The sequence below is a fragment of the Mauremys mutica genome, chromosome 1 (genome assembly GCF_020497125.1).
Source record: "Mauremys mutica isolate MM-2020 ecotype Southern chromosome 1, ASM2049712v1, whole genome shotgun sequence".
Classification (NCBI taxonomy): domain Eukaryota; kingdom Metazoa; phylum Chordata; order Testudines; family Geoemydidae; genus Mauremys; species Mauremys mutica.
The window spans coordinates 238050519-238072952 of record NC_059072.1 but is presented as its reverse complement, the minus strand read 5'-3'; the positions used below and the strand labels follow the sequence as shown (position 1 = coordinate 238072952).

Sequence of the window (22434 nt, the reverse complement as noted above, 5' to 3'; positions counted from 1 at the left end):
TTTGACATGACAATGGAATTAATGGACCTAGCCTACCTATCGAAAAGAATGGTTAAAAAAGCAAAAGCCTTTTAGACCAATGAACTGTGACCTAGAGTTTAAAGAGAGCCTCATAGCCATAATGAAAGGCCTGTAATGTCAAGAAGGAACATGTTTTCCTGAACTTTTGAGTAGTGAGCTTTCAGACATGTTCCAAACTGTGCACAAAGTTGCTTATGAACTAAGATCATTTGGACTAAGAAGGCTATTGGAAAGCTCTGGAAAAGAGCTGCCATATATAGCCTGAGTAATATTCTGTGGCTTGAGAAAGAATGAAACCTCAAGTAACCCAAATGAGAGACATAGTATACACTATTTATTGATTTTGTTTTTGAGTCTGCTCTCTTATTTTATCTTGTGACCTCCAGTGGACCAGGGACTCTGCCTGTTTGAGGAAGTAGCCACAACGTTAGCACTGAGAAGATAACAGTCATCACCTACCACATTTCCCAGTCATTGCCTTTTTGAATGCACTTCTTATAGTGACAGAGAATCAAGTACAAGAAGAGCATTGGAAAACTGGAGGAAGTTCAGAGAAAAACAACAACAAAATTATTAGAGTCTGGAGAAATCAATATGTGAGTAAATATTCAAAAGGAGCCAAATATGTTGAAATTTCCTAAATGATGCCAAAGGGAAAGGGACATATGGTAACAACCTAACAATAATAGAAGAATGTAAACATCAAGATAGGAGAATAACTTTTCAAATTAAAGTTTGAAAAAAGGTAAGTAACTCAGAGAAATGGTATGCAATTACAGAAGGGCAAAGTGAAATTGGATATCAGAAATAACTTTTATATTTCCTCCCAAGGAGAGTGGCAGAAAACCCATTATTTGGGACATATAAAACTAGACTTGATGAAGTCCTAGGAAATAGGTGGTAGTCTGGTATCCTGCCCAGGCTGAGAGGGATAGACTGGATGGGACCTAACAGGTCTCTCCCATCTCCAGTTTCTAGGAATCGGTTATTCAATGGATCAGTTTTCTCCGTAGTTTAATTCCATTCCCATCTTTTATGGGAAGAGGGAATTTAAATCTCCATATTAAAGGCACAACTGCAAACTATTCCAATGCAAAGGAAAGATAGGACGAAGAGTAAGATACCAATATATCTCCATCTGAAGGTCTTTAATGACATGAAAATCAAAAAGGAATTCTATAAAAAGTGAAAGCATGGTCAAATTGATAAGGAGGAGTACAAAAGAACAGAACAAGTATGTAGGGACAAAATCAGACAGGCTAAGACACAAAATGAGTTACACCTGGCAAGGGACATAGAAACCAATAAGAAGAGGTTCTTTAAATACATTAGGAGCAAAAGAAAGATGAAGGAAAGTGTAGGTCCTCTACTTAGTAGGGAAGAAGAGCTAATAACTGATGATATCAAGAAAGCTGAGATGCTTAATGCCTATTTTGCTTCAATCTTCATTAAATAGGTTAATGATGACCAGATACACAACATAATTAATGCTGACAACTAGGGGGAAGGAATGCAATAAAAATATGGAAAGAACTGGTCAAAGAATATTTAGATAAGTTAGATGTATTCAAGTCAGCAGAGCCTAATGAAATTCATCCTAGGGTACTTAAAGAACTAGCTGAAGCAATCCCGGACCAATTAGCAATTATCTTTGAGAACCTCCAGAAGATAGTAAAAGGCCCAGAAGACTGGAGAAGGGCAAACATATTATCTATCTTTAAAATGGGTACCAAGGAAGACCTGGGGAATTATAGACCACTCAGCCTAACTTCAATACCTGGACAGATACTGGAGCAAATGATTATTATTAATAGGGTTATAAGGAATAGTCAGCATGGATTTGTCAAGAAAAAATTATGCCAAATCAACTTAATTTCTTTCTTTGATAGCATTATTGACCTAGTGTCTGGGGGGAAGTAGTAGACATGATATTCCTTCATTTTAGTAAGGCTTTTGACACAGTTCTGCATGACATTCTCATAAGTAAACTAGGGAAATGTGGCATAGATGAATTTACTATAATGTGGGTGTACAACTGGTTGAAAGAATAGTTATCGATGGTTTACTGTCAAATTGGGAAGGCATATCTAGTGGGGTCCTGCAGGCGTCAGTACTGGATGTATTCAATATTTTTGTTAATGACTTGGATAATGGAGTAAAGATTTTGTTTATAAAATCTACAGATAGCATCAAGCTAGAAGGGGTTGTGAGCATTTCAGAGGACATGTTTAAAATTCAAAATGACCTTGACAAATTGGAGAATTGGTCTGAATTCAATTAGATGAAATTCAGTAAAGACAAGTGCAAAGTCCTTCACTGAGAAAGGAAAAATTAAATGCACAACTACAAAATGGGGAGTAACTGTCTAGGTGGCAATACTGCTAAAAAGGATCTGGGGATTATAGTGGACCACAAACTGAATATGACTTCTCAATGTGATGCAGCTGCAAAAGAAGGCTAAGATGATTCTGGGGCGTATTAACAGGAATGTTGTATGAAAGACAAAGGAGATAATTGTCCTACTCTACTTGGCACCAGTGAGGTCCCAGCTGATGTACTGTGTCCAATTCTGGGCACCACAATTTAGGAAGGATGTGGACAAATCCAAAGGAGAGCAACAAAAATGATAAAGGGTTTAGAATACCTGACCAATGTGGAAAGATTGAACTGGGCATGGTTAGTCTTAAGAAAAGACAACTAAGGGGCGACCTGATAAAAGTCTTCCAATATGTTAAGGGCTGTTGAAAGAGGGTGGTGATCAGTTGTTCTTCATGTCCACTGAAGGTAGGATTAGAAGTAATGGGCTTAATCTGCAGCAAGGGAGATTTAGATTAGATATTAGGAAAAACTTTCTAACTAAAAGGGTAGTTATGGAATAGGCTTCGAAGGGAGGTTGTGGAGTCCCCATCACTCTTCTTCTTCTTTTTCTTCAGCCGTAGCTATCATTCGCCATTTGGTCCATACCTGTACAACCGTGAAGGCTTGATGGCCTGAGAGCAGGGGCGGCTCCAGGCCCCAGCACGCCAAGCGCGTGCTTGGGGCGGCATGCCACGGGGGGTGCTCTGCCGGTCGCCGGGAGGGCGGCAGGTGGCTCCGGTAGACCTCCTGCAGGCATCCCTGCGGGAGGTCAACTAAAGCCGCGGGACCAGCTGCTTGGGGCGGCGAAATGTCTAGAGCCGCCCCTGCCTGAGAGTCAAACATTGGAACAGACTTGATGAATCCATGTAATTGGGGTCTGCCTCTGGGCCACCTCCACCCCTCAATTGGTAGAATTTTATCCCAGATGTTACAAGACACCTGTAGAATGACGTTCACTGGAACATCTTGTGCATCCTTGCACATGTCCGAAAAGCATAAGGCAATGGCCTGTGGACAATGGCTCCAGTAGTCTGTAGACCCGAATAACCATAAACATCTGCATTACACATGAAGTCATTCCACTTTATGCCCAATATATGACATTGACTTTTTGTGTGGAAAGTCTTCAGCTTTGTCCAGTCTGCGTGATGTAATGTCCATGTTTCACAGCCATACAACAGTATGAGAAGGATACTGCTCAAATAAATCCTGAACTTGGTTGTCATACTAAGATGATGTTGATTCCATATTCATTGTAAACAGCCTGTGGCGGATGCTGTGATCCCAATCCAATGGAGAACCTCCATGTGAGAATTGGAGGAGCTGGTAAGTATAGAACCCAGATAGAAAAAGCTGGAAACTGATTCAACATTTTCATTGTTCAAAGAGATTGAAATCGAAGGTGGACCTTGTCCTAGATTTTGTAGTTTTGTCTTTGACTACAAAACATGGAAACCAATCTTTGCTGACTCCTCCTCCATGAGGCTGGAGTGCCTCATGAAACCTGTCGGGGCTCTGTACTACGTCATCAACATAGTCAAGGTCTGTGAGTGAGAGATCACCAGTCTCAATGCCTGTGGACCGGACGGAACCCTGCTTTATGAAATCCATTGCCTGACAAAAGAATGCAGGGGCCAGATCGCAGCCCTGCCTAACACCAGATATGAATTTAAAAGGAGCTGACATCTGGTTCCCAGACAAACACGGGCAGTGGTTCCATTATGCAGCTCTCTAATCAAGTCCAGCGGAGTGGTAGGGACTCCTACGCTCTTTAAGTCCTTCCATAATGCGACACAGTCTACTGAATCAAATGCAGCCTTAAGCTCATCATACGCTACATGCAGGGGCTTCCTGAACTCACGATGTATCTCCGACAACAAGCAAATGGTCACAATGACATCTAATGTGGACCTGTTCCTCGTAAAGCCTGACTGTTGGGGACGACACTTCCGATGTAGCACAGGCTCCTGTACACCCAGGATCATGAGATTATCATGTGGAGGGACTGTGCATACTAGATGTTCCAATTGATTGTATAAATGATCTTTAACTGAGTCAACAGATTCCTCTGTTGGCGCATAGACTACTAGGACAATGAGGTAACTGTGCCTATGGTTAAGATGTTTAAATAAGTAAATGAGGAGACATGGACGTCCAACATTGGAAGCTTTTAAAAACAAATTGGAGAAATACCTGTCAAGGATGGTTGAGGTTTACTTGGTACTGCCACACTGCAGGGGGCTGGACATACTTAATAGCTTCTCAAGGTCTCTTCCAGCCTTACATTTCTATGATTCCATAATTCTGTGAGTGATTCAATTCATAGCCTCTCTGCTTAGCTTGACAACAGAGTGACCCATGAAATCATTGGTCTTTCCTGCCCACTAGGAACTACACTGACACGTAGTGACTCTTTGCAGAGAAGTCACTAAATGGTATTGAGTAATGACTCGGGTTGGGTGTGAATCATTGAATAGGCTGGAAGTGAAAATCTTCATATTTTATTACCAAAACAAAGACCATATTAACATGATTTTTAATAACATTTTCTTTATTCAGCTTTATCATTGAGCCACGACACCTGCTGTGAGAGACAAACTCATGTGTGACCATTACAAGGAAAGGGCTTTAATAAGATCTTAAAACCATTACTGTTTACAGTGATCCATCGGAGCAACAGTTCACAAGCTTCACCAAGCAACCTCCATAAACAAATATTTTGAAACACAGCCACACTGATATGGGGAACAAAACTATTCTTCAGCTGAATACAATGAGCCAAATTAACCCCTGATTCCAGTGATGTTACCCTAGGTAAAAATTTGTTCCAGTGAATTTAATTTCAATAGCTGGGTAAAAGGAGGAGAGAAATGGACAGGAAAAGGAAGGCGGATTTGTGCCCTTTAACTGATGTCTAGCGGTGTTAAAATGATTTTAAGCCAAGTGATGCTGAGACTGAATTTAAACTAGCTCCTTGTGTGAACCAAGAATTTTCTCAAATGCAGCCTATTTGAATTCAATGGAATCCTGTGGAACATATTCTGATTTCATTGAAGTCAATCTTAAAACTACTACTGATTTCCAGGTGAGCATGAGTGAAGTAAACTGATGTTTTGGTACAGAGAGAGTTCTTCTGGAGGGGATATTTCAATGCTAGTTGCACTGTGAAGGGGTCAGGCACTAGCAAGTGTCTGAAAAGCAGCAATCTGTAACTCTGATGGTAGTAGGGGTTACAGATATTTCTTGGAGAAGGGGCAGAGTGTATTTTTTGGTATCTTCAGTGTCACACATTTAAATATTCTGATAAACCCCTTTATACTGGGGACATGTTCCTGGCACTCAGTCCAGCTGGAATCACCTGGTTCCCAGTAGAAAATCCTGTTGCATAATCGATAACAATTTACACCACCCATCAAGTAGATTCTCCTCTGCCAACAAACCACACCAGCAAAGGCAAATATTTCTGGTAATTCTGGAATAACAACTTCCTGGCTCACTTTGCCATCTTCGTTGAGGAAGAAACATTTTCTACTGGACAGAAAGGAGACTTCTGTAGTGCCTCTTGGAGTCAGCTGTCTACCTTTTTCTTCATAGAATCCACCAATAACACAGATCCCATTATTCATAGAGATAGCAGATGTTTCATAGGACTTAAAATCCAGAGGCATCTGAGTCCACATATCTAAGGTAATGTCATAGATCAGAATGCCGCTATAAACTAGCTTAGGTACTACTGCCAAAGCTTCTCCACCTATTGGGTACAACTTATTCTTCAACACTGTGGAAGCAAAATATATCAGCCGAAATGGCAAGTTGGAGATGGGAGTCCATGCCTTCTGCACCAAGTCAAAGCTCTCAGCAGAAGTGAGTCCATGTCTGTCATTTCGTCCCACAAGAGCATACAGCTTCAGGTTACAGGCTAGAAAGCCATGTGAATCCCGGGGCATAGACATGGAGGGGAGCTGTATCCATTGGCCAGTAAAAGAACTGTATTCATAAAGAGTGTCTGAACAAGAGCCATCTCGGTGTTTGCCTCCAGACAGGTAAAGCTTGTGCTCCACAGCTGTGCTGGCAGGATGTCGCAGGCATTTCAAACCTGGCAGCTTTTCCCACCTTCCTGTATAAGGATCAAAACAATCCATTCCAGAAAGCAAGTCAGAATCAATGTCAAACTCTGAATAGTCATTCTCCACATGTTGAATCCTGTACCTGTGCAGCTCCATGCACACAATACACTCATCATATATACCCTGCCTCAGTCCCTCACTCTCCCACAGCCTTTCTTCTCCAACCAGTTGTTTCCACCACATCTGAACATCCCCATAAAGTTCTGAGTCTGCCTGGATCTCTGCAAGTGCTTCATGGGTCAGGAAAGGAAGGCGTATGTGCCTCATGAGCATAGAAAGCAATGGGAGGCGCTTGTCTGGTTTAAACCTCACCCAGTGTTGCACAGCCTGGTAGACAACCAATTCAGAGGCCACTACAAGCTTGTCCGAGGAGATGATGCTAGTCAAAGTGCTGAGGTCTAGACACATGAAATCATAGTCCTCAGAGATGGACCCAAAATTCAAGCCGATGTGGTGCATTGCTGCATGAAGCAGATCTTTGTGGTTGTGGTTATATGCCAGTGCATAAATCCCAAGGCAGTTCTCCATGGAAATATTCTTCACAAAGAATCTGGAAGAAATAACAAAGGGAATAAATGTCACTGAGGAGCTCCCAAGAAAGCTCAGTTTCCTGATTGTGTCAGAGAATTGGTTGTCCCTGTATAGAGCATGGTGATTAATTGATTATTTGGAACTAGCAGTTCTGAAAATAATATTTAAAATTGCTTTAGGTTGAACCAAAACAAAAAATCTGAAAATTTCAGTGAATCAAAAAAAGTTGACAATTTTGGTTTGGTTGAACAAAATGTTTCATTCGTCTCAGGTTAGATTCACAAAATGGTGGGAGAAGGAAGCAACTCCTGTCTAACTTTCAGCCTAGGGGTAAGGACACACACTCAAGCTATGTTCTTCCTTCTCTGGGAAGGATTTGATCCTGGACAGAAAATTTGATCATTGGTCTTCTCTGTCTCAGGAGGGTGCTATAGCCACTGGCCTGTGGATGCTTTGGGGCAGGGTTCACTTAGTGTTTCCTGTTGAAGCTGTTCCACCTTGTATACATAATTAAATACTCCCTAGAGCAGTTGGGTTTCCCAAACAATTTTTTTTTTGGCGAATAAGGTATTTGTTGAACATATTTCACCCAGCTCTCTATGTATAACTCTGGGTTGCTAGCTGTCTTGATATCTGAGATTGCACAAATAATATTTGTCTATCTGCAGTACCCCAGGGAACTCAAGAACAAATATTTATTCATCAAATCTCACAACCTCTCTGTGAAGTCTGCCAGTGTTAGTATGAGCATTCTTTAATATGATAAACTGACATACAGAGGGGGAAGTGACCTAATCAGGTTACAGAGGGTAGCAGTAGCAGAGCTAGGAATAGAACCCAGGAGTCCCCCACCTAATAACTTCCCTTACTAGACCACATGCCCTCTCCCAAACCACACAAGCTTCTATTGGACTAGACATAAACAGTTCCCCATCTTCTAGAACAAATTGTTTCACTTGGGATAATTTATAGGATTCTTCACCGCCCACCTTTCTCACACACATGGGTGGCGGGTATTGCAGGCCAGGGGAGGCTAAGCCTACGCAAACAGCCTCACATGGCCCCACCCACACTCTGCCCTGAGGCCCCCTCCTGCTTGCCACTTCCCCTTTGACCTCCGCCCAGGCAGGCTGCTTCTCTTCTCGGAAGCGGGCTGTGGCTGGGACTTGGGGAAGATGGGGCCATCAGTGCTAGGGGGCCCCTTGGTGCTCAGGGTGCTGGAGGCACACCACCCAGTGCTCCAGGGCTGGGGGTGCTCAGGTGGGGCGGCCAGGGCTAGGGAGTGGAGGCCGGCAGCTGCTGGGGGAGGAGGGGAATCTCCGGTGGAGGAGAGGGAGTGGAAGAGGTAGGGGAGCGGGGTGGCAGGGCCTCGGGCAGAAGGTGTGGCGCCAGGGGCTAGCTGCCCATGCTTACACACTGTATAACATGGTCTCATGAGATTTTGGGGCAAGACAAAGTTCCTTGAAACTGTGACAAACCAGGCATGGCACCCTGTATTTAATCTACAAACTTTATACAACATGGGAAGGGGCAGGTCACACTTCCCCCACACATTTACTGCCCTTTTCCACTGTGCTTCAAACCCATTCCTGGATAGCGTCCTTCCAGATTTCACAGCACATGCAGGCTTTGGTTTCTCTTCTGCTTAACTGAAAACTGGTCTAATTGTTTTGTACGTTCTACTCAGAACTGAATTTGACTCAACAACCTAGAAGTCAAATCCTCTTTGATCCAATATTCTTATCACTGGGTTATTCAGCTCCCCGACAACAGAATTTTTCAAAATGTTTATGCAGGAATCAGGCCAGATGTGTTGATTTTTAAATGACATTTTATTGAAATGCTTGTGTTGCAGCTGTGAGATGTTTCTCCAATACATAAATAATGCACCCAATCTATACCCAAACAGCACATATAGACCCTCACAAACAATCTTACATCACACCCACCCTAAGTACAAGGAGGAGACCAGTGAGGTCATTGTGAGTTACCTGCTAATGATCTCCTCTAGTGGGAGGATCTGGAGCCTACAGGATGCGATAAACAACTCTTCAGCAGTCTCTGCAGTAAGTGATATCTCCTCTAAATAGAGATAATTCAGCATGCTTTGGATGATGGAGGGGGCTATAGCCTTGAGCAAAACTTCCCCATCCTGGGACTCTTTGAAGGAGCTGGTGAACATGACCCGGAAGTATGGGCTGACTGAGGCCAACAGCACCCTGAACCAAGAGACGCAACTGTGCTAAGAGATTACATGTGGTATTTGCAACCAGTTCACTTCTGGGGACTCTGATCTCATCAGCTCTCTCCTAGTTAAGCAGGGGAGGGCTTGTTTAGTATTTGGATGGGAGATCTCTGAGATAACTTAGGGTGCTTCAGGATATGGTGAAGGTTAACTCAATAGGAAGGTCTCAATCCAAAATCAGCATCGAAATTATTTTCTCCATATGGTGCTACTGGTAGTGGAAGTTGCTGTGCAGCAGGAGGTGCTATCCTTGGGATGGTACATGTTGTGATCACTTGTGGGGCACAGAAACCAGAAAAAATCCTACTCGACTTTGAGATCTTGGGGGGCAGTTTAGGGGAAATCCAGATTTTTTAAATGTAAATAGGGAAAATTTTATCTAAAAACATAACCCCTCAATAAATATGGCACATGATGGTGCATTTTTATATTCTGCTTAGAGGAGAGCTGTACTTTCTGTGGAGATCCCAAGGGATATAGGTAGATAGGATACTGTAAGAGTAGGGGGGTTGCCTTTGGGAAATTTTCCTCTCCCCCACCAGAGTTTTACTATGTCTTTTGCACCTGTTGGCTGCATTTCATTTCTAGGTGAAATGTTCCCTGTAGGATCTTTTGTGATGAAAGGTGTCATTTATACAGATTAGATATTGTCCTATTACAGGGGTAGGCAACCTATGGCACGGGTGCCAAAGGCGGCACGTGAGCTGATTTTCAGTGGCACTCACACTGCCCGGGTCCTGTCCACTGGTCCGGGGGGCTCTGCATTTTAATTTAGTTTTAAATGAAGTTTCTTAAACATTTTAAAAACCTTGTTTACTTTACTTTACTTTACTTTACATACTTTACATAAACCTTGTTTACTTTACATACAACAATAGTTTAGTTATAGTTAGTTATATATTATAGACTTATAGAAAGAGACCTTCTAAAAATGTTTAAATGTACTACTGGCATGTGAAACCTTAAATCAGAGTGAATAAATGAAGACTTGGCACACCACTTCTGAAAGGTTGCCAACCCCAGTTTTTTCATGGTGCTATGAGTTCTGCATACTAGATTAGCTTGCTTCATGTCCCCAAGTAAATAACTTCTTCTGTCCTGTTTCAACAGTATGTAGTTTCTGGTTCTTATATCCAGAAGCTACTAGCATGGAGCAGAAACCCACCTGTGACAAGGAAACCTCCTTCCTTCAACCACCAGTGTAGCATCACAGAACTGCTGGTCGAGATACATCTGCTTTAAACCTGCAGGAGTGGGAAAGACAAAGACAAAACCTTGATCAGAAATATGCGGATACAAAGAAATGACATCTTCTACTAGAAATATTTAAGGACTAATACCTTATCTCAGGGCAAATGAACTGACGAGGAGCCAACAGTCATTCAGATCTAATAACCATTTGGTGGCCTCTGTTGGGAATTAGTTTGATGGGTTTCAGTCCAATTGCAAGTCAACAGGGGTCAACATCACAAAAAACTGGAACTAGTCACCTGACCCCCCCTTGCTGGCAGGTACAGCAGAGAGCCCAAACTCTGAAAGAGCCCTCCAGAACAGGGGTGAAATGCAATGGCAGCACACAATATGTGTGAATCAAATCTTGCAATGTTGCAGATGTTGTGCCATAATTGCCGTGTGTGTAAACGACCTATAGAGCTGTCAGCCAGCACCTTTACCAGCATCGAATCCACGTGCAAAAAAAGAGAAATGGGAAAGATAGCTTCTATCCCAGTTCATTTTCTGGACACTGATGGCAGCCTCAGCCATTCAGTAGCCTCTGGATGTCACAGAATGTTACACTAAAGGGACCACTCCTAACTCACATCACTCATCAGAGCAGCAAACCTATCCTGACTCAGAAAGCTTCCCAGGGACTGAGGTGCATCTTGGGTGTCATCCTTTTCATTGTCCACATCCATTAGGGAATCCATTATTCCAACCACTGAAATGGATTTAGGAATCTATAAGATTGAAATATCCCCCTGGGATCCTCAGAATCACCAACCAGTCCTGCCAGGAGTTGAAATAGGAGAATAACCCTGATTCAATAACCCTGATTGTCACGCACAGAGTCAGCTCCTTAAACAGCCTTTCTGTGAAGACATAATGTCAGGGGCAGTAGCCTGTTTGAAGTAGAGAGGATGGGTGGTCCGGTAGTTAGGTCATTATGCAGGGACTTCAAAGGCCTTGGTTCAATGACTTTCTCCACCACAGACTTCCTGCATAAGTTCAGGGAAATTATTTAAATTGTTTGTGCCTCAGTTCCGCATCTGCAAACAAACAGGGAAATAACAAATAGGGATAATAGGGTTGTTATGAGGATAAATACATTAAAGAGTGTATGGTGCTCTGATACTACAATAATGGGGAACATTTAAGTACCATAAATAGAATAACCTAATATATCTCCTGTTCTACCATCTTAGTCAGCGCTTCCAGCTCTATTGCCACTTCCCAAGGGCATAGTGAGGGACTGTTCCTTTGATCCAGCCTCAATTCATACTGCAACCACCTCCTTAATCAGGACAAATTCCTAACTATAGACTGTTGGTTAGTCCTTGGCTTGGTATAAATCAAAATCCTTATTGTGCTTTTAGTCATTCCTTACTCAGCAAATTCCTATTGAGACAGTGCAAAAGGGGACTGAGTCCAGACTGAGTCAGAATCTCAGTGTTTGGCACATCGGGATACGGCATGACAGAGAGACGATACCACCATGAGAGCTGGACAAATGCTGCAAAAAATTATCAGGAATATCTGTTTACATTCTTAAATTCTCTTTGCAGGTGTTTGTGTTTCTTGTGTTCGCTTCCCACAAACATTCAGTTGATTGATTTTGACTAGTCCAAAAGCTCCTGGGAATTTATAGCTCAAATTTCAAATTAAGCTCAAATTTTAAATCGGAAAAGCAGAGTCACGCCTACTGAAATAGGGAACAGTATCATTTCTCAACATTTGAATATCAAAGGATAGACCAAAGGAAATTTGAGGAAAAAATTAGAAAATTCACCAATCTGTGAACAGAAAGAGGCAAAATGTACAGAATACTTTATCCGTTACAAATTATTCATTCAACTCTAGTCATAACATATAGCTGCCCTCTCAGCATTGTCTCCGTTGCTTCCTAGACTTCGCCTTTCCACACATGAATCCAAGCCCCTCAGCCTCTCTGCTACAGTTCTGTTGTGTCTGTCTTTCCACCCCAGAAAACTAATGGCTGAATCCAAACAAATTAAAACAGAGCAGATGTAACAACCCAGCTAGAGCCTGGTCTCAACTGCCCCTCGCAGAACCCAGAGCCGCACATTCCATTGGGTTGGCTTTAAAGTGGCAGGAGCCTCACAGCAGAAACAGCACAAATTCCATTTCCTCTCCCTGCAGGATATGTTACCTTGCAGTGAAACCCTGGAACTGCTTGGCTATTGCAGAAACATCTAAGGCCTCGGGTAGTGCAATTCAGTTTGGATGGCCTGATGCCTGTGGCTCTCTTATGCCATTCTTGAGTCCAATGGACCTTGTTTCAGGAAACAGCTGTGTTGAAACCTTGACAAGGATAAAACTCATTATTATTTGTGCTGTGGTAGTCCCCAAAAGTTCCAGCTCCATAATGTTAGGTACTTGCAGCTAGGTCCACAAAGTGACTTAAATGCCTAACTGCCACTTTAGGTGCCTAAATCCAACATTTAAGCACTACTGAGAGCCTCAAACCCCAACCCAGCTGCCACCTAACACTGTAGATGCCTACATTCCCTAGGCACCTAAGTTTCCGCCAGTTAAGTTCCTTAGGTGGCTAAGTTTCTGCCAGTGGGCATACACAAAGCTGCCTAATTCCTGACACTGCTGAGCCATTTCTTTCCCTAGCACACACCTACACTCTGGTGGGATTCTCAAACTAGGCATTCCCCCACATATCTTGTCAATGAAGTCAAAGAAGGAAAGAGAGAGAGATTGATTCTATAATTCGGTGTCTAGGGCTTTCACATGGAATGTGGAAGAACCAAGGTCAAGTCCCTGCTCTAATTAATATTTAATTATTTATACAAAGTGGAACAGCTTAAACATTGTATCAGTTCAAGACAAGTATGTAGCAAAGGAACAGACAAAACAGGGTTGCCACAGATGTGGCTTGCATCATGCAAAGCAGTAAGGAAGATATTGACAAAGTACCACAAAATGCACCACTTTTCACCAGGGCCAGTGCAAGGAAGTTTCACACCCTAGGCGAAACTTCCACATTGCGCCACCCCCCCCCAGCTAACCCCACCCCTCCATGGCAGCTAACCCAGCCCCCCCGCCCACGCAGCCCCCCCCTCACCCTCCGCAGGAACTATTCCCCCCCCCGCATCTAACCCTGCCCACGGAGACACCCTACATCACAGAAGCTAACTCCACCCGGGGAGCCCGCCTCCATGGCAGCTAACTCCGCCTGGGGAGCCCTCCTGCAGCAGCTAATCCCGCCTGGGGAGCCTGCCCCAGTTTACCTCGGCTCCGCCTCCTCCAATGAGCACGCTGGCGTTGCTCTAATTCTCCTCCCCTCCCAGGCTTGCGGCGCCGATTGGAGAATTAGAGCGGGGGCTGTGTGCTCAGCGGAGGAGGCAGAGTGGCGGTGATCTGGGGTGGGGAGCAGTTCTCCTGTGCCCCCCCCATTACTGCGGGCAGCCCTCCCTGCTCCCCCCCTGCCCCAGCTCACCTCCACTCCACCTCCTCGCCTGAGGGGACTTTTAGGTGCCCCCAACCACTAGGCGCCCTAGGTGGCCGCCTAGTTTGCCTAAATGGTTGCACCGGCCCTGCTTTTCACCAATGTGCCACACTGGCAAACAGAAAAGCACAGGGCATACAATGTATGAAATTGGAGAATATCTCACGGGAGAGGAGTTTCACAAGGACACAGTGTGCATTTGGGCTACAATACAGAATTAGGACAAGGATAGTGATGAATAGAGCCTGGCACCTGGTACACAGGGTCACAAAGCCACTCGCTCAGCTTTGGCCCGGCTACCTCCCATCATCATGACAGAGGGGAGGCCAGGCCAAACCTGAGAAGTGCTGTGACCCCTGTGACAGGTCACAATGTCTAGAGCAGGGACCCCATCATGGTCCCCATGAGACAAGGCAGGCACATTCTTCACCCCCCCTTCACCACAAGGCCTACCACACACCTCACCTGGGACCAAGACCCAACCTGCCTCAGAACCCCCCCACCCTGAGCAGGGCCTGACTCCCCTGCGGGTGGGTGGAGGGATGGATAAAACAAAATAACAAGAAATGCCCAAAAACTAAATGAAAATTATAAAAAATAAAAAGATTTTCCTGGGGCTCTAATGTTGAAGCATATGTAACTATTTTTTATGACTCCAGAAGAAATAGACATGAAATTGGAAATTGACACTGGGACTCAAGTAAACTTCATCCCTGAGACAGTATATAGGAAGAATTTATCACCCACTATGACACTAATATTACCTATGTCAGTGCAACTAGCAGTATATGGAGGGCATCCACTCCACATAGTGGGGATATGCAATGTTAAATGCAAGTACAAGGAAAAAATGTTAGAATCTTGATTTCTGTATAATAAATATGACAGCAAAACCAGTATTAGGACAGACAGTTTTAAAATCATTACACCTGATAAAAATCCTAATGTCAGTGGAATCCATACAAGGACATCTCAAAGCGGAGGAAATTAAGAAAAGATTTCCTGGTGTGTTTGAAGGCAAGGAATGTCTACCAGGATATTGCATAATTAATCTATCTACAAATGCAGTGCCAGTAGTGCATGCATCATGATGTCTGCCATTAACCATAGGGTCCAAAGTGAAGAAGGAACCGCTAGATATAATTGAAAAGGAGGAGGAACCATCAGACTGGGTTAGGTTGATGGTTGCAGTAGAAAAGAAAAAAACACGGGGGTGATCCAGGTTTGCACATACTTGCAAGATCTGACCAAAGCAATAATGCAGGAACACTACAGCCTACAATCCTAAATGACATCACTCACAAACTGTTTGCAGGAAGTGTATTCAATGTACTAGATCTGGATACTGGCAGATCAGACTGGACAAGCAAATTAACCACTTTCAACACTTTGTGTGGAAGGTGGTGCTTCAAAAGTAATGTCCTCTGCACCATATTCAGAAAAAAGGTGCCTGAAACATTCCAAAGACTGACAGGAGTTACAATCATAATCAATGACATTCCTGTATGTGGCAGCACCAGAGAGAAGAGACAACAGAGTTACAACCAACACAATCACAATCACATGATAACACTATGCAGTGATGAGCTACCAAAATCTTAACAACCAGTTCCTTATAAAAAGTTCTGATTTAAGGGATGTTCGTCCACAGTATGTATTTTTTGTACCTTTCTCCATAAGAAATGGCAATGCATTGAATCATTGGGAGTCATACTTAACAAAAAAAAAGAACATTTTTACATGTTTATTACAATAGAAACAAAGTATTGTTTTATTACACGAATTTAAAATACATTTGAAAAGAAGAAAATATAAAGAGATGTATGAGTAAGCAAACAATAATAAAGAATGAAATGCCTGTTATTCTTGTATATTAAAATATTACATGTGAACTACTTAAGTTATTAAAAAAAGTAATATATTCATGTTGAAGTATACAATGCAACAACAAACAACATTTAAAAGAATATTTAAGTACATTTATTACTAATTAGGTAGTAATTTTGAAATGGCTTCTTGATCTTCTCCATAATCTTTGGTGTTGGATACACGAACTCTGGTATCTAATGCAGATCAATGACTTCTCATCCATGATTTAACATATGCTATTGGGTTCCAGGAACTTCGTGGTTTTCCCAACAAATTGATGGTCATATAGCTTGAGATATGTTTAATTGTTAAATTCGCCCTTTTATCACTACAAATAATATTCATCAACAAAAAAGCTCTTTCTGCTTCTGCAGAACTAATTGCAATTGTGTTCATAATTTGCTTTGCTTTCCTTATTGTTTCCAGATCAGGAAGATTTTTTGATTGAATGTTATTGTCTACATAGTCACGAGAATCATTTAAATCGACTACAAATTTTATGAATTTACTTAATTCATGCACTTTTTTTTCCTCCTGATTTCCAAGGTAACCTGACTTCTTCAATATTCCATGAAGTGGGATCCATAACATTGAATAAATCAACTATTTTAGGTGTATTACGAGAATTACCTAAATTATCTTCTTTATATTTAATGTGCTTTTCGTTTAATAATCTTGCCTTAATTTTTTCAATAATGCGCTCTATTACTTTGTCTCGTGGCAGTGATTTAAACCTTACATTATCTTCAAACTCTATGCATTTAAAAGCATCACTTTCTATCATTTCATTAATTTTATTTTCGTGTATACCAAAACTATCTTTTCATTGTATGAAAAAAACAATCGTTCTTTTGATTAGTTTATCTGCCTTTGTTAAACTCAATTGTCTCGCTTGCAGTGCATTTGATAATAATGCAAGTTCATCCAAAATGTCAATCATTAATGCCAAGTCTTTTAAAAATTATTTATTTTTCAATCTTTTTGCCATGCCAGAAAATTTCTGATTTTTGGAAAAGTAAATATAAAGTGCTGGATAAGCTCTCCAGACCGCTTTGACAGCTCTAAGGCTACAAGAAGCCCATCGTGGACCAAAAACACGGCCTATTTTGATGATTTCAATATACAGTTCTTCAGAAACTTGTTTAAGTTCAAACTGACTTTTATTTGACTGATGAAAAATTGCATAAATCTTGTCCAAAAAAATCTTGAAATGGCTTATTTCATTTATATCATTTATAGCATAATCTAAAGTCAGTTGTAGCCAATGATTCAAACAATGCCAAATTATAATGTTTGGAAAATCTTCAATCAGTCTTGTAGCAACTCCAGATTTATGTCCAAGCATGGTGCTCGCGCCATCAGAACAAAATCTGATTAAATTTTTCTTTAAATATTCTGTGTCAAATCCTGTATCAGTTAACGTATGTCTCAAAGCATTATAAATATTTTCTGCTTTTGTTGATTCTAATTCCACTAAATCGAGAAAAATTGTTGGCGAAGAATCTTGTAATTCACATTTTAGAAGAATTACAAGCACAGTTTTACTTGAAATTGTAGAAGCTTCATCAATAATAATACAAATCTTTGAATAGTTTTCGATGATTTTATAAAAAATTTGTTTTCTTATTAATTCAGCAATATGTTCTACAATTCTGATGGCCAAAAATCGAAAATGTAGGCAGTTCCCTAAATCAGTTTCATTCTTAATTTGTAGCTCTACTTCATCCTCCATATCTGACATTGGTCGATTTCTTTTTACTAAGCTGTTGAAAGTTTTGCTGGTTATTGCAATTTTTTTTCAGTAAGTTTATCAATCACTGTAGTGAGAGGTTCTTTGTTAGATTCATTTAAAATATTTATAACTCTCAACTGAGAGCTTGATTCGAAATGTTCCTTCATTTTTTTTCTTAATGAAGCTTGCTGAACTTTTTTATCAGTTCCAGGTGCTTTAATAGTACACTTTTGCCATTCTGAAGAAATGTGTAAAGATTTTCCTCCAAGGACCCCCAAATGTGACGTCTTTGCACAGTGGGAACAGCCAAGTTTTTTGCCTTCAATTATCAAGCCATTATATTTCTTTAAAAAATATTGTGCCTGCTCGGAAGTCCAACAATCGGGTACTACTTTTTCACAATCATGTAAATCCTTTTCCATTGTGGACACATTTTCAGATGATTCAACATTTAAGATATTTTCATCACCAAAATTATTGTCATTGGCATTTTCAGTAATTAAATCATTATTTTCACTACTCGAACTACTGACTAATGATTTTGTCATTTTACTGGAAAACCAATCACTAATGCTTTTCTGGTGTTTCATTATGAAGAGTAAATAATATTGAATAGAAAACTTTAATCTTCTAATAACAGTCCAGTTAGTATTACACACTGAAATATCACACGCAATTTACTAGAAACAAACAGACCAACTATGACTGGTCGTGTTGAATTGTATAGAAAACAGTTGCACAAGTGCACGAACAAGGCAAGTGCGACTTCAATTAATTAACACAAGAAATGAGATGTTGTCTCTCTCTCTCAACAAGACGAACTTTGGGAGCGATGACATTTGACTCACATGCGATATCAACATAACGAACGAGGCAAGTGTTAATAAAATAATAAACTAGACTGGGAGCAAACATTGTCAGGGCCAGCTTTAGGACAATTCCACCAATTCCCCCGAATCGGGCCCCGTGCCCAGTGAGAATCCCTTCCCTGTCTAGAGGCGCCTTTTTAATTTTTACTTACCTGGCGGCGCTCCGGGTCTTTGGTGGGTTCTTTGGAGTCCGCTTGGGGCTCTGAGAACTACAACAGGCAGCTTGTTTGCAGAAAGTGACCTAGATAGAATGTGTGTGCAGATACTTGGACGGCTGCAGCAACTGTCTGCAAACTCCACAGCTAGTTGCTGCCAGCCAGCCCCAGACGGCCGCTGGGCACAGCACTGCCAAGTGCTACCCAGGCACAAGCTGCTCCATTTGGCTTACCCGGGGTAGGATGACCAGACGGCAAATGTGAAAAATCGGGACAGGGGTGGAAGGTAATAGGAGCTTATATAAGGAAAAAACCCAAAAAATCGGGACATCTGGTCACCCTAACCTGGGACCACAGACCCTGCCCCGCTAGCCACCGCTCGCCTTACCAAATGCTACTGCAGGAGAGATCTGAACCCACCCAGAGGCAGAACTGGGGGCTGACTCTCCCCTGGAGGATAAAAGGAGCCCCCCCCCACACACCCTGTCCTGGGTCCATCCTTCCCTCCTGCCCTCATCACACAGGCTCCTCCAGTAGCTGCATTCGGAGGTTTATAAATTACAGCTCAGCAAACAAGCTGCTGGCTGCCAGGAGCCCTAGGCAGCCAACCCAAGGCACACCAGCTACACAACCACTGCACAACAGCCCTGATCTACACCACACTCAACAAATAATCCATTGTGCAGCAAGAACTCTGTGCAGGCCCAGCAGAGCATATAGCACCTCATCCCCAGCAACACAACCACAACACACTCTTCCTCCCATACACACCATAAGTGACCTGAACTGCACAACTCCAAGTATTATACATCCCTCCCCAGTGCACAACCCCCAGCCCTCACACCCACCACTGTGCAGACCCTCTCCCAGCCGCACAACTCCCCTGCTACACAGCCACCCTGCAACACACAACTCTGTCTGGCACACACACTATACACACGTCTCCACTACAGCACTCCCCAAAATAAAAAAAGGCACAATGCTCTGAGCGGGGGATGGGGGAAGGTGGAGTCGGGGCCGGGGGGGGGGACATCATCCTCGTGGGGTAGGGGGCCCCTGCAGGGCCCAGGGAAAATTGCCCCACTTGCTCCCCGGGCGGCCCTGGAGCTTGCAGTCTCCCCCCTTTGCCGGCCGCTCAAAGCAGCAGGACAAGCTGGAGCTCAGCTGAGCTGCCTAGCTGCCGGCGGCTGACCACGCTGCGGCTCTGCGGGGGGTGGGGAACAGGGAATCCTGGGAGCTCAGGTGGGGGATAGGGCGGTCCCATGGGCCACATCCGGCCCGCGGACCAGAGTTGTTCTCCTACCTGCCTGGCTCTTTAACAGCCGGTTCTCTACCGGCATCTAATTCTGGCGAACTGGTGCGAACGTCTGCAGCTCACCACTGAGCCTACAAATACAACAAGCAACACTCACTCCAGATAAGGGAGAAGATTTAAACCCAAAGAGTGTAGGGACGATAATACCTCCTAATGCTGTTATTGAGCAGGAATATTTGTAATGGCATGTCTGAATTTCTTTTGTTTACGAGGCTGGTGTGTGTGTGTGTGGGGGGGGAGTATTGTACTCTTGCACAGATAGATACACTGCCCCTTTAAGAGAGGCACAGAAAGTGACTGTTAAACTGTGTGTGTGTGTGTACACTGAACTATGCTGCTGAGAGCAGTGTGTTTTGGCAAAGCCTTGTTAATAACAGCCTGGTTAGTTTACCCTGTCCTGTGTGGATCTTCATTCCTGGGAGCAGTCCAACTGAAAGCAGTACAGCTTCACCAGGAGAGGCTGAGAGACACCTACCCAAGAACAGCGAATAGCCTGGTGATTGGTGCACTCACATGGGGTGTGAGACACTTGTTTCAAAGCAGGCAGAGCAGAGTTTTGAAAACAGGTATCCTTGATCATAGGCGAGTGACCTAATCACGGTGGATCTCTCTCTCTCTAGCTTTTTTGTGAGAAAGGGCTGACCTGGCCAAATCCCAGGAGAGAGTTCATGGCTGAGAATTTAGAGTGGAGAGGTGTGCTCAGAAGCCACCTACTGGATCCCATTCAAACTCTGGTCAGAGGAGGACTTGTAGCCCAGTCCTGTGAAAGACCCAATTTCAATCCCCCCCTCTGCCTGAGCGAGGCAAGTTTTGAACAAGGGTCTCTCATCTCCCTTAGGAGCATGCTGTCACCACTGAGCTAGGGATCTCAATCTCTCCTGTTAAAGCTGTTCCACTGGGTATAATCAAAAAGTCATTGAAGTAGGGGTATTTGTCCCTGGCTCTTCTAGTGAGTGCCATAACCACCAGACTACAAAATCATTCACATGCTCAGTGTCTTTTTTGGCCCAATGACTCTTTAAGTATTTGTACACAGTGGAGCAGCTTCAACAGGACAAAATTGAGAGAGCGACACATCAGACTATTCCACAGCTCAGTAGTATGTGCACTGCCCTGTAAGCTAGGTCTCCAGGCAAGGGCTCTAATCAGTACTAAGGCAGATAGCTCCAGCTGCTTTTGTATGGAGTGAGACCAGTGCCTAACTCATTCTCACAAGAAACATTTAGGTGCCTAAACTTCCTGACTCCAGGAGAGGGGCTTCTGGTTGTGGGTCACATGCTGAGATAGGAGTCTCCCTGCAGCCTGGACTTAGGCACCTATCTCCAGGAGCGGGATCGGGCTTAGCATTTCAACATGGGCTAGCTTAGGTTGCTGCCTGCCTAGAGTACTGTCTTTTGTGGATTGCATTCTTAGGTGCTGCTATCTCCCCATGCAATGTATAGGGGGCCTAACTCAGGCTTTGTAGATTACCTTAATGTTCCAGTGATTTTTGTAGTGCCTAAAAGTTAGGTTTTGCAACACTGAGCATTGCAACATTTAAATCCCATTGTGGATCTAGGCCTTAGCATCTCTGTGGCTCAGTCCCTCGTCTGCAAAAAGAAGATAATGGTACTTCCCTACCCCTTCCCTCGTGTTGTGAGGATAAATGCATGAAACACAGGAAGGTGCGCAGATGCCACAGGGCTATGGCATACAAGATACAGAGAGCTTTGACAGAGTGAGTGCATATAGTGCAGGATATGGAACTATATTAATAAAATAATCCTGTAGCATCTCAAATTGTTAGATTATTTATCAGAAGGGAAATGAATGCATGGAAGCCTGGTGTATTGGTTTGTTTTTCAGGGAATTGTGACAGTCTGCTGAAGACATGCTTTGCTAGAGAAATACCTTACTGCAGCTTCCTGACCTTTTCAATAGTCTGTATTTTCATTGCCTGGCCTGTTTATATATTCCAGACATGTTTGTTGGGCATTCACTGCTTTACTTGAGGTTTTTGATAATAGAAAATGCTTTGTTTCTCACAACAAACACTTTTATGTCCCTAAAAGTATGTTAGTTTAGGCTGAACCAGTCAATCAAAATTTAACATTCTGGAAAGGTCAGATTTCTGCCATTATTCACAGAATATATTTAGCACTCATATTCTGGGATAAATTGCTTGAGTGACAAGGACAATAAACTATATAAAAAGGAGACAAATGAATTCAATGTAGCCTTTGATGTGAATACAGAGCAAAATGTGACTATTTTTTACATAGACTTATAGAAGTGCAATTGTGGAGGCTGTGCAAGCATGGTCTTGGACAAATACAAACCCCAGAGCTCAGTCTTAGTAGCTGGGCTGGGTACTGGGGAGATAAATGGGGGGACAGGATGATGAAACCTTAACTTTAGTAAATCATGATTTTAGCAAAGCTTTTGATATGGTCTCACATGACCTTCTCATAAATAAACTAGGGAAATGCAACCTAGATGGAGCTCCTATATGGTGGGTGAAAACTGATTGGAAAACT

General features: G+C 42.8%; 1 protein-coding gene and 1 pseudogene across 5 annotated transcripts; both read right to left on the bottom strand.

Annotated features, from left to right (window-relative positions):
• Window positions 1–5275: 5275 nt before the first annotated feature.
• LOC123351142 (kelch-like protein 5) lies at window positions 5276–20450 on the bottom strand. Of its 5 annotated transcripts, none has more exons than XM_044990347.1 (5): window positions 12536–12572; window positions 10623–11549; window positions 10448–10526; window positions 9029–9256; window positions 5276–7056 (listed from the first exon to the last, which is right to left on the bottom strand). In XM_044990347.1, the coding sequence occupies exons 3-5, from the start codon at window positions 10513–10515 to the stop codon at window positions 5610–5612; spliced, it is 1743 nt and encodes a 580-aa protein (XP_044846282.1). In that variant the 5' UTR covers window positions 10516–10526; window positions 10623–11549; window positions 12536–12572; the 3' UTR covers window positions 5276–5609. The 5 variants fall into 5 exon arrangements, with proteins under 5 accessions (XP_044846282.1, XP_044846313.1, XP_044846289.1 ...); XM_044990378.1 differs by lacking the exon at window positions 9029–9256 and having other exon boundaries at window positions 10623–10691; window positions 11103–11549; XM_044990354.1 differs by having other exon boundaries at window positions 12290–12566.
• Window positions 15965–18127, bottom strand: LOC123357022 (annotated as a pseudogene).
• Window positions 20451–22434: the final 1984 nt, after the last annotated feature.

Excerpts from the sequence above, each read along its gene's own strand:
- LOC123351142 (XM_044990363.1), bottom strand. The coding sequence starts at position 10,515 with ATGTATCTCGACCAGCAGTTCTGTGATGCTACACTGGTGGTTGAAGGA. Across the intron at positions 9,257-10,447 it reads AGGAGGTTTCCTTGTCACAG|GGTGCTGTTGGCCTCAGTCA; the intron begins GTGGGTTTCTGC and ends CTCTTGGTTCAG. Across the intron at positions 7,057-9,028 it reads CTAGAGGAGATCATTAGCAG|ATTCTTTGTGAAGAATATTT; the intron begins GTAACTCACAAT and ends TATTTCTTCCAG.